At 41.1% G+C, this 12,772-nt stretch overlaps 1 protein-coding gene across 5 annotated transcripts in view; it reads right to left on the bottom strand.

Annotated features, from left to right (window-relative positions):
* Positions 1-12,772, bottom strand: part of ATP10D (ATPase phospholipid transporting 10D (putative)) — a 109,010-nt gene that overhangs the window by 3,205 nt on the left and 93,033 nt on the right. For all 5 annotated transcript variants that reach the window (XM_045474158.1, XM_045474156.1, XM_045474155.1 and 2 more), the window contains 3 exons: positions 9,080-9,160; positions 7,767-7,871; positions 3,719-3,906 (listed from right to left, as the gene is read on the bottom strand). In XM_045474158.1, the coding sequence (XP_045330114.1) occupies positions 3,719-3,906; positions 7,767-7,871; positions 9,080-9,160 (374 nt within the window). The remainder of the gene's footprint in view (positions 1-3,718; positions 3,907-7,766; positions 7,872-9,079; positions 9,161-12,772) is intronic.

Here is a 12,772-nt window from a genome sequence, read left to right on the forward strand (position 1 = left end):
CACATAGTAAGCATTCAAAAAATGCTAGCTCTTAGTTTCCCGTGAGTACTATGACACATTGCTACAAACTTGTCCCTTTCAGTCTGAGCTGGCAGTGTTTATGCTGGTACAGGATTCTCATAAACCTTGTGGGTCTCCAACATATAGGTCATGCAGAGTTACGCCATTAATTGAGGGTCCTCCACAGATCTTTCCTATATAACCCCATCTCCTTTCCTGGTGGCTGTCAAGATGGCTGAAGGGATCCAGAAGTCACAGACCTGATCTCTTCAGCACCAGCAAAAGGTTGTCCGGCCACACTGTTCCCCTTTTCTCTAGAGCATATTCCCCAAAGCCAATCTCTTAATTGTAACAACTTTTAAAATCTGGATAGGCTGAGAGTTTTCTAAATCTAGCTTCTCTGGGTTTAACAGGCCTTCCCTCAGTCTATTTTCTCTCACATTTTACTCAAAGCAGCATGCAGAAACCAGGCCAAATCTTCAACGCTGAATATCCAAGTTCATAGTCCATCAATTCTGTTTTCCACATAACAGAACACACTTTGGGTACGTTTTCTGCCACTACATTGCAAAGATCCCCTTCCCTCAAATTTCCAATACCATGTTCCTCATTTCTTCCTGAGTCCTCACCAGTGCCTTTAACACCCACATTTCTAGGAACATTCTGTTTAAGACCGTCTATGTATTGTGTAAGGTGATATGGTTTTTTCAACCCGTGCTTCTCACTTGCTTCTGAATCCCCACCAGCAGGAACTTTAATGTCCCTGATTATCTACAGTCTGTTTAAAGAAGTCTAGCATTTTTCTATCGGGTACCTCTAAATTCTTCCAGTCTCTGCCCATTCTCCAGTTTCCAAGCCGCCTTCACCTGTTTAGGTATTTGTGATAGCAACACCCATCTTCCCCATATCAAAGTCTGTTAATTTCCTAGGGCCGTTGTAACAAATTACCATCAACTTGATGGCTTGGAACGACCAAACTTTATTCCCACAGTTCTGAAGGCCAAGAGTTTTTGTTTTTGTTTTTTTTAAGTTTATTTGTTTTGAAAGAGAGAGCACAACTGGGGAGGGCAGAGAGAGAGGGAGAGAGAATCCCAAGTAGGCTTCGTGCTGTCAGCACTGAGCCTGACTCAGGGCTCAAACTCATGAACCATGAGATCCTGACCTGAGCCAAAATCAAAAGTTGGATGCTTAACCTACTGAGCCACCCATGTACCCGCCGGAGACCAAAAATTCTGGCATTAGTTCACTGAACCAAAATCTAGGTGGAGGAAAGGCCATGCAACTTATAAAGGTTCTAGAGGGGAATCCAGTCCTTGTCTCTTCCAGCTTCTGATAAGTGCTGGCATTCCTTAGCCTGTAGCCAAGGAATCTCTGCCACTCTGGCTGGAGTGCTTTCTCATAACTGCTTGTGTCAAATTGTCCTCTGCCTCTCTCTCATAAGGATACTTAGGATTGCATTTAGGGCCCACCCAGATAATACAGGATAATCTCCCCATCTCAGTATCCTTAATCACATCTGCATAAGCAAAACACTCAACATTCACAGGTTCCAGGGATTAGGGCACGGGTATATTTTAGGGGTCACTTTTTTCAGCCTACCACAACAATGTCAGATAGAATTGTACTCTTAGTGGTACAATTGGGAGAATTTTTCTTTTCGGGCTATAGCTTTTTAGGAATTGTGTCTTCATAAATTCTACAAGCTCATCTTGTTAGTTTTTACTCTATTTATTTATTTTTTCATTTTAGTTTTGTTTTGTTTCTTCTTTTATTTATTTATATGAAATTTATTGTCAAATTGGTTTCCATACAACACCCAGTGCTCATCCCAACAGGTGCCTTCCTCAATGGCCATCACCCACTTTCTCCTCTCCCGCACCCCCCCATCGACCCTCAGTTTATTCTCAGCATTTAAGAGTCTCTTATGGTTTGCCTCCTTCCCTCTTTGTAACTTCCCCCCCCTTCCCCTCCCCATAGTTCTCTGTTAAGTCTCTCAGGATCCACATATGAGTGAAAACATATGGTATCTTTCTCTGCCTGACTTATTTCACTTAGCATAACACTCTCCAGTTCCATCCACGTTGCTACAAATGGCCAGATTTCATTCTTTCTCATTGCCGAGTAGTATTCCACTGTATATATAAACCACATCTTCTTTATGGACAGTTGATGGACATTTAGGCTCTTTCCATAATTTGGCTATTGTTGAAAGTGCTGCTATATACATTGGGGTACAAGCGCCCCTCTGCATCAGCACTCCTGTATCCCTTGGGTAAATTCCTAGCAGTGCTATTGCTGGGTTATAGGGTAGATCTATTTATAATTTTTTGAGGAAACTCCACACTGTTTTCCAGTTTGTGTTCCCACCAACAGTGTACCTGGCGCCGGTCAGAGTGGCTAAAATGAACAGATCAGGAGACTATAGATGCTGGAGAGGATGTGAAGAAACAGGAACCCTCTTGCACTGTTGGTGGGAATCACCTTGCTAGTTTTTGATCTGAAAGCTGGTAATCACAGTGAGTAGCATGGAAGCATCTCAGTTGAGCAGTAATACTGTCAAGTACACAATCGTAAACACCATAGAAGGACTCAAGAGGGTTTTTCTTACACATTTCTAGAAGGAACGCCCATCAGTAACAGAGTTTGTGCTCATGCTGTCTTACATTGGTGTTACAAACTGGGCGTGGCCAACTTTCTTCCGCCGGGCCAGATAGTAATATTTCAGGCTTTGCAAGCCAGACGGTCTCTGTTGGAACTACTGGACTCTGCTACTGTAGTGCGAAATCAGCCATAGATAACTCATAAATAAGTATGTCTATGTTCCAACGAAACTTTACTTATTTTTAAAAACAGGCAGCGGGTCAGATTTGGCCTGGGAGTCAGTTTGTCAGCTCTCTTAAAGAATCATCTGAAATCACCATTTGACTCTCACACCATGTTTACAAAGGTAGAACAACTATTTGGCAACGTGTTTCCAGCTAAACAGATAAATTTTATAAAAATATAAAGTGAAAGAGCTATAGATTAAAAACCCATGTATACTTCTTAGCCAGTTCCATCCCGTACAATATTAGAAATTCCATTTAAACTACAATGGGAAAGGTAACTGAACTCAGATTAAGTTTTCAGCAGTTATAGGCTGTAGAATGACCAATGCTGTCCCTCAGTATGTATTCTCCCCTTTTTCCTTTTAGAAACACTCAGATTTTAGCCACTCAGAGTCCAGATACTTAAGTTCTAGTTAAGGGGATATGAGGAACTTCTGGGTCACTTCTGCATCAAAAAAAAAAAAAAAAAGAAAGGAAGAAGAAGAAAACTGCTCGCACTCCGTTTTCTCTCTTTCTCCCTCCTGCAGGCAGGGAGGTGGATGGGCTGAGGGTGAGTCACCTTCAATCATGCAGATAAGGGCAACACCCGTGGGGATTGGCAGAACAAAAGGACAGAGGAAAGGATCCTCATATAACCTTGTGGGTGAAGCTGCCCCATCTTTGGGGACTGCCAACCAGTCAGAATTTTCCACAAGAGAGACCCATCCCTTCCAGTTCACTTAAACCGTATTTGTTCTCTGGTAAAGGAGCTAACACACCAATGTTTTAACTAGTACACAGGCTGACCTCTCCACTAGTAAACAGGACGGTCTGCCATCCATTCTCAGCAGTTGCCTGAAGAATTCTCAGCCCGTGATCTCACTTACTCTCTTGATGATGAGACACCATACCTGGGCAGAAGGGCGACGCAGGCTGCGAGGACACAAACCAAGTAGAACACTGGATCCAGCATGTGTTCCTGCATGATCCAGTGGGGGTTGGACGGCGGGTTGCAAGTCACACACATGGCTCCAAACGCCAAGGCAAAGAGAAAGTAAGACACGACGCTACCAACGATGACCAGCATGTGGATCCAGGTCTGCAAGACATGAAAAGCGGGGGAAATGAACACTCTCTCACTGACAGGGTTTTGCACCCCGATGCACTCTGTTCTGTTGAAGAGACAACATGTCTGAGCGATGAATAAGCGTCACAAACCTTAGAGAACAAAACACAAAATACCAAACAGATGAGAGCATCTTTCGTGAACAGTTCATATCACTGTTGAAATTCTGTAAAGCTAAGTCAAATGCCAACAGGTTGATTCTGATGACTATTTTATATTGTCCACGCACCAGAAGGTGTTGCATTCTCGCTTTCTCTCTCTCTCTCTTTTTAATACAGTCACTAATTGGTCTGTTTCTTCATTAAGTTATACTTCAGTCCTCAAACTTTACCCATTCACAGGGCTGGCAGACATTACTGTTCCTCACCAATATTCGAATTTCTTCCCATCGTAAGCACTTGGAAGGATTGCATTTCCTCATCCCCTTGAAATTAAGTATGGACATATATCCTGCTTTGACCAATGAAATGTGAATGGAAGAGAGATGCAAAATGTCCAGGCTAGAGGCATGGAAGAGCTGGTGTGCAATTTCCCATGCGGTCTCCTTTCCTTCCATGTTGACCAAGAAGATCCCCCTCTTGGGGACAATTCCAGATGGTAAAGCTACAAGACATAGCCAGGGCACTCAGCCCCCCACTCAGAGAACAAGTACTCTAGAGCTATCTGGAACCTCAGCTGACTTTATATGAACAAGAAACAAATCTTTTTCTTCACACTGTAACCTAGCCACCTTTGTATCTGTGGATAGCTTGGAATTTTTCTTAATATATATATTTTTAAGTTCATTTATTTATTTTGAGAGAGAGAGTGAGAGTGGGGTAGAGGCAGAGACAGAGGGAGACAGAGAATCCCAAGCAGGCTCCGCCTCATCAGCACAGAGCCGACGCAGGGCTCAAACTCATGAACTGAGCCTTAACCCACTGAACCATCCAGGTGCCCCTCTTAGTATTTCCCTTAAACTGGCTTACTATTTAAGTAACTTCATTTCGAAAAACAAGTAGATGACTTCCTTAAATGCAATGTCGCCATTACCTATTATCGTAACTGCCGAGTCTACAGTCTGACCTTTGTTACAAAGGGAAATTGGCACAGTGGGGTATTCAGTGTTATTCAGTGCAGTGGACACTACCACCTAAGATCGTAGTGTATACCATGGTGGAAAAGGTTATGCTTTTGGGGGGAAGCACTGCCTTCAGTAATATTTTCTAAGGCTATAATTTTCTCCTTTTCTCTCTTAATTCTGCAAAGTATTTCCCCAAGGTAGACATCTTCACACGCATCACAAAGACTGCTCATTTCGTGTAAAATGTACAAACTGCTCAGAAAGTGTTGGCTACATCCTGATGGTCATCATGCCTCTAAGGCAATGATTTGTTATCTTTTGTCTTCTTTCTCAGATGTCTTTCCTTCCCACTGAACGCTACTGCCTGAATTTTTTCCCCTAAGGATGTGCGTTTGGCAAGTGAGACAGCAACTTGATGGTTGGCACATTTACAGAAGTTGATACAGTTAGAGTCAAGAGACACTGGGTGAAAACAGGGAGGTGGGGGGTGACAATGAGATGAGGGTGCTTCACACCCTCCCAATGGCTGACTCTTACTGACAAGGGACTCTCTGAGGCTGTGAGCTCTAGCGTCCCCTGGCATGAGAAAAAAGTTTAATGATGCATCCTATAAAGGACACTATTTGCTATATAAATAGCAAACACTGTTTTTCTTGGCGCCTGGCTTTCACTTTCTTCCTTCTCAGCCCAACATTGTGCACAGTCTTGGCACGATATCCCTCCTCTAGCCAAAGTCTAGAACAGAATTCTGTCACCAGGGACTAAACTTGGAGCACAGTGAGGCAAGAGCAGAAAGAAAATGACTATAGCCAGTTCAGAGCAGAGCAATCTTGTCCGTTAGTTTGTTTCCTGGATGTCTGGAGCCACTCTCGTTTCTCAGGATGGTTTGGTTTGATTTTATCATCGTTCTTCAGTATATTTTTAATAACTTTTCTATTTGCTCAGGTTGCTGTTCATAACCAGTGAACCCAAACGCACACACTTGATCCATTAGATCCTTTGAAACGCTAATAAATGCTAGAACCTATGACAATTCCTTGGGTAGTAACTAAGAGTGCCTACAAAATTGTTTAAAAATGAAATCAAATAGATACTAAAACAATGCCAAATATTTTAGTTCTAGAATTCCCTTTAGTCTCCCTACCTGGTATTTTCAGATATTAACCTTTTACTACACTTTCGGCTTGTACAGTTTGATTATAGAAGGTTGTAAGCAAAGGAAGTGATGCCAGAAATATTCAGCTCTACTTTAGAATTTATTATAAATAATTTTACAATATAACTGCACATAACATTTCAACTATAACCTCATTCAGCTATTCCTGTGTGAAATGCATTCACTACCAGGGTGGTAAAAACACTCTAAATACTGGTTAGTCATTTAATTATTTGTTTATCCATTCAAATATTTTTAAGCACCTACGATGTGCCAGTCTTGTCCTAGATTCTGGTATACAGTGGTCAACAAAATAAATATGAACTCTGTCCTCACAGAGATTATAGTTTAAGGCAGAAGGTAAACATAAATCAGACAACCACGTAACTGCTGAATAATAAGAAATTATTATTAGGGTGATGGATAAAAGCAAACAGATGTCATGAGACAATGGATGGTTAGGGAAGGGCCCCTGGGGAAAGCAGCATTTTTGCTGAGACCCAAAATAATATTTGAGCTGGGAAAAGTGTGGGGAACCAAGGGAATAAGAATACTCCCCTCAGGAGGTATGGTGAATGCTAAGGACCCGATAAGGTAAGGAGCTCACTGTATAGGAGCCACTGAAAAGGGACAGTGTGTTTCCAGTGGAAATGTGATTGGAGAGAAAAGGAGAGGTATCACTGCACGAAGTCTTGTAGGCCATCTTAGGGCTTTTCAATTTTATTCCAAGTACAGTAGGAAATCACTGAAGGGTTTTACCCAAAGGACAGCAACAAGACATGGTTTGTGTTTCAAAAGGATGATTCTGGTGTTTTGCAGAGGACAGCTAGAGGAGTCAAGAGTAGAGGTTGGTGGGAAGACTAAGGAGGCTGTACAATAGTCCAGGAAGAGATGATAGTGGCTTAGACGATAGCAAAGATGATGCCAACGGAAATGAGGAACTGGCATCAATAATCACAGAGGCAGTTTATTCTTCAGAGTTGGGTAGAATGTTCACCTGCAAAGGAAGGTTTATAACCAAGCTCTCATGATCTGAATCCTACACATTAGCTTTGCTGCAGAGAGCTACAGTGCAATCATTTTGATGAAGAGACCTAACTTTATCATTAAGTCAGCAAATAAGATAAAAAAGACCTAGATTTAAATGAACAGTAAAAATTCTGGAGGGAAGATAATATGTTCCTGTATCATGAGAAATTTTGTTGTGATAAAATCATCACTTACTAAAGTCAGTATACCAGGATTATGGCACAACCCCTCTTTTTAGTGGAGTTGCAAGACATCAGCACAATCTAATAATGTTGGCCATCTTGAAGAGTATTGGCCATCAATTATTTCTCCAGCCGGATTCACGCCTCCATGAACCATCCATCATGGCTACTACCAAGGGGACCAGGTAGGTATCTTCCACTTTCCCTGGCTATACATCGAGCTCAACATAATGGCACTCAACAGTCAACAAGAGTAGCCATGAATCACCCCTCTTATTGGGAATCATTACTCTTGTTAACATGTGTCTTCTAGGCATGAAGTGTTTAAGTAGGGTCACTGCTAATAGAAGACACTTCCCCAAGCACAGTTTCAGCCCAATTCAGAGGCAGGAAAACTACTCACCAAACTGTTGCTTTCAATCACCAGGTGGAGGATAATGATGAACAGAGCAGCTGTGTTCAGGGGGTTTCCAAATGCAAAGATGTCAATGTCTGAGCCCTGGTAGGTCTACAAAAAGGACAACAGGTGGTGATAAAGGAGAGTTGTCACACTCAGTGGTGTGAATACCATTCCTTTATTGTACAGCTCAACTGTGGATGGGTCCCTTCTTCAACAACGGGTCATTTAGGATAAACTCGAACATTTCCAGAAGAGAGAAACTGACTCTTAGCTAGGCCATCTAATCTCTGAACTTTTCAGTTGGAATGCCTCTTTATCCTGAGTCATAATTCATCCTCCCAGAACCTTGTACTTACTCTCCCAGCTCTTTGAAGTATAGGAAAATAGGAAATATGTCCCACTAAACAGAGCTGCAAGCCTCTGAGGCAGCTATTAAGGCTATCTTGAGTATATATCTCTGCTAAGTAAATATCCCCTCCTCTCCTATGTATATGTCCTCAAGTCCTTAAAGTATTCTTTGAATGACACTATTTTCTGACATTTCACAATTTCTGGCATTTCATAATTGTTCTCCTCTGCTTTACACTTCAGATTGCCTTATCTGTATTCCCTTGAAATGCCGTAAACCTGGAATATTCTAGCTGGGCAAATTCAAGTCATTTTATTTAAATAAATAACTAAAGAATAGAAGTTGTTAACTTAGAGACTATAACCTTTCTCATTCTTAACACTGTGTTTTTTGTTAACACCAATCTATGATCAAACTAGTGTTTTCTTCTGGGTAGGGCTGTGTATGGGTGGGCAGTTACATCATGTTTTGTGCTTGGTGCTGGCACAAATTTTAAAGTTCATTTTTACACATTTCCTTAGTCACATTTCTTCTATTCCTCACCTGTGAAACAGGTTTTTTAGTTTTGAAGAGACTATGAATAAGAACTTAAATTTAATACTATGAATATCATCCTGGTAGAATCAGCCCAGCACTAATAACAAATCTCATATTCTGACTTTGCCTTTCTGATTTTGACTCATCTCATTATATGCCTGGACTCTCAATTTTATTCAGGTCATTTGCAAAACTGATCAAGCAGTACAGGGCTAAAAAGGAGACACAAGAGGAGTCAACTAGGTACTTATCTCCAAACTTAATCCATTATCTAACATTTTCGGGGGGACATTATAATTTAGTCAGCTAATAATCAACTTGATTATATGAGCAATCTACCCTAATATATCCATCCTGTGTGTTTATACTGGCAACAAAGAAGCCTCGTTGATTCATTAATAGCATATTCTTTGAGTGAACAGGGACTCACATAATAAGGCACAAAGAAGCAGACCAGGCTTTGATAAAAGGCATCCAACAAGGTGATCCAGAAGGTAAGGGGTAAGTATGCCTGAAAATGAAACAGATATTGCGGAGGGATCAAGATTAAAATGGGTCAAAGCAAAGTCAAGGAACAACACAAGCCAATACTTACTTTTGCTTCTCTAAGAAGACTATATTCCTTCATGGGAGTTTGTAAACAGTGGTGGGATTTGTAAACAGTGGTGAACAAATAAGGTGTGACAGTTGAATAAATTCCTAGGTGAAAAAAATCCATAAAGGAACTCTGTTCCGCTCATGTCACTTATATCTTTTGATCAACCTTGGGCAAGCCCCACACTGGGCTCCGTGCTTAGCATGGAGTCTGCTTAAGATTCTCTCTCTCCCTCTCCCGCTTAGGTGTGTGCACGCACTCTTTTTCTCCAACAAGAAACATCTCTCATCACCACTGGAAATAACTGTATTTGTGTACCTAATGGGTCTCTCAAAAAATGCAAATTACATACAGTGGGGCTTTGATTTTTTTTTATTCAAGTGATTAAAACAGTACCTGGTACCTATCAAGTACTCAGTAAATATTTGCTGGATTAATAAACTATTCCTATATAGTTTTGCATGTGTTAAACTGCTTCTTACCAAAAGCTTATAACAAAAAAGTTCAAGCAGAGACACTAATCTCTACTTGAAAACACATTTTCAAACAAGAGCCACCTCTGACTGAATGTTGATGTGTGTGCAGAATGATTCTGAGGCTGCATTCAGACCCAGGAGGAACAATAGAGTGCTATGGTCTATCAGTGATGTCTGCCATGGACAAAAATGGCAACACATGTATTATATCCCTGCCCTAGTCTTCTCTTTTCTTAACATGTTCTCATTCTCATTTCCTTCCAAATACGAAAAGGCTGAAATTTCCTTGAAAATAACCAATGTCTTCTAAATAACAAAGTTTTAGAAATACACAAATTCTCCATATACACTCTTTTATTCTTCAATAGACTACACTTAGAGTTTTAAAATCTATCCTTTTTTAAAAGGATCTCTTTGTCCTCCGGAAAATCAAAACAATGAGGATTTATTGTTTCTGATCTTATTACTATTACTGTTCCTTTTATTACACTGTCCTGTTCCTTTTCCTTGTGTGTCTTTTACTATTTCCTCCTTAAAAATGATAGGATATTCTCCTGGCCTTTCATCATCCAAATGTCCGTAAAATCTAAGCAGAAGCACAATCAAATGATAGAAGAGAATGCAGCAGAACCAAAGGGGCAACCAAAATGCCACTAGACAAGAGAGAACAATTTGGGGATAAGCTAAAATGTAACTTCATGCTTCTGGATGAATGGAAGTTGCTCAAAAATCCTAGCTCAAATAAGGTAAAAGCACAATTATTCCACAGCAGTTACGTGAGTAAGGGGACTTGGGAAGTAGAGAAGGGTAAAAGATGAATGAGAGGCTAAAGAGATGAACTCATCAGATCTCTTGGAGACCGAAAGGGAGAATGTGGACATGAAGTCCAAGCCAGAAAAGATGACTGTGTGGGTGATGAGAGATGGTTAACAGATGATTGTTTCTTGGAAGGGAAGCCTCTGCTACAGCCCTCCACATCATCTCCTTCAGGGGAAGATTCTGAAACCTCGGAGAGTATATTTCATGATGCTGAAGGCAGGAACTGGCTCAAGCATAAAACAGAATTCATTTGAAGACCAAGTTCAAAGAAAGGACAACTCCTCTGGAAGGTAAACTCAATGAAATCAATGACCTTCTATCAATAGCCACATGCTGGGAATCCTCTTGCTATTACCATGTATTATAAAACTGGCCAACTCAATAGAACAATGTGTGCAAAGGATTGATAACAGGGTTCAACAATAGGAAACAATGACCTCAACTCTTCCAAGGGTAAGAACCAACCAAAGTCTGTACAAATGGGCTTTTAAAATGCCAGCTACAAAAATTTTGAACGTTCCCCCCTCAACTCTCTTTCCCCAATGGACTTGGAATTTAATTTAGGTAAGGGGTACAGGACAAGCTTCATTAATATCAACCATACATTCCTGCATCCTGGCCTTCAACTTTAAGTCAGACTGGATTCCTTTAGGAAAACCCTATTTAGCTCCTTGATCCAAATGGTTTGCATGGTATTAAAGGATTATGAGGATTTCTTCTCCCCTGAAAGATGAACGTGTGACTTCTCTGTGTTGCCTACTGCAGGTAGCCTGTGGACATTAACTTACTCCCCAGCCTGGAAAGGAAGTTCAAGTCAGGAGAAAGTTAGACTGAGGAAAATAAACATATTTTACATTTGAGATTTCCTCAAATTTCTGGTTAATTCTGGAGAGTAAAAATAACAACACTGAGAGCTTCATGTGGATGGAACTTTTTATCTTCCTCAATCCTCATACCATCTCTATAAAGAAACAGAAATGCAAGCAAGTTAAATAATTTACCACGGTCATACAGCACAGAACCAGAATTTAAACACTCAGAATTTAAACATAAACTCAGCATTATTTCTAATTGATCTGGGTCAGTGTCTTTAGAACAGTGGGTGAAGCACAACACACAGATTTCTTATGGTGGGTCTGATTTTTGTCTGTCCAGTACTTCTATAGGACACCCTTCTTTCCAATCCTGTCCATGTGATTCAGCTCTGTCCTCACAAATGATAACTGTCCCAGCCTTGGTCAAGGAGAAAACGAAAAGGCATGAGACTCAAGCTAGGCCAGTGAGTCCTAACCTGGACATTTAGAGTTGCTTTAAGAGTAACAGTGTTCTGTCATCATTACCTGTGGATTTTGCAGCTATGCAAAAGTTTATTAAGCCAATAAACTTCCCTTTTTTATTAAGCCAGTTCGAGTTGGTTTCTGTCACTTGCAACTGAAAGAGTCTTGAGTAACAGAGTCTTCTTTCAAGACAGACTATCTGACTACACGGACCCCTCAGCTTTGCCCACTTACAGGTGTCTACAGGCTCCTGGCCCGCCTCAGTCCCTGTGATCCTGACAATGCACCTGTGAAAGCACTTTGGATTCTTGGCATTAAATAGCATGTGGAGGCAGGGGGTGACCCAAGGACTGAAGACAGCATCAGTGTTCTTTCTGCCACATAGCATAATGGTGGACAGGACCAGAGGCTGGAGATCCAGAGTTCACCTGTACCACCCATGAACACTGTGACATGGCAGATTACTGAAGGGACCTTCTTGTGCCTGACCTTCCTCACCTACAGTGTGGATAAAGACAGCACTTACTTATAGGGTCATTCTGAGGTTAGATTTATGTATATTAAGGACTTAGTGCCTGGCACATAGGAGGCATTACAAAAATGTTCAGAAGTGCTACATTAATTACTATTAATTCTGTAGAAGAGAAATTAGAAAGAAAAGAGTTTTGGGGGGCCTGGGGGGCTTGGTCGGTTGAGCACCCGACTCTTGATCTAAGCTCAGGTCATGATCCCAGGGTAGTGGGATCGAGCCCCGCCACTGAGCTCCATGCTGACAGTGTGGAGCCTGCTTGGGATTCTCTCCCTCTCTCTCTGCCCCTCCCCAGTTTGTGTTCTCTCAAAATAAATAAATACACTTTAAAAAAAAAAAAAGATTCTCTCTCTCCCTCTACCCCTCTTCCCTGCTCATGCACTCTCTCTCTCTAAAATAAAAAAGAAAAAAGAAAGAAAAGAGTTCT

The sequence above is a fragment of the Leopardus geoffroyi genome, chromosome B1, assembly GCF_018350155.1.
Source record: "Leopardus geoffroyi isolate Oge1 chromosome B1, O.geoffroyi_Oge1_pat1.0, whole genome shotgun sequence".
Classification (NCBI taxonomy): domain Eukaryota; kingdom Metazoa; phylum Chordata; class Mammalia; order Carnivora; family Felidae; genus Leopardus; species Leopardus geoffroyi.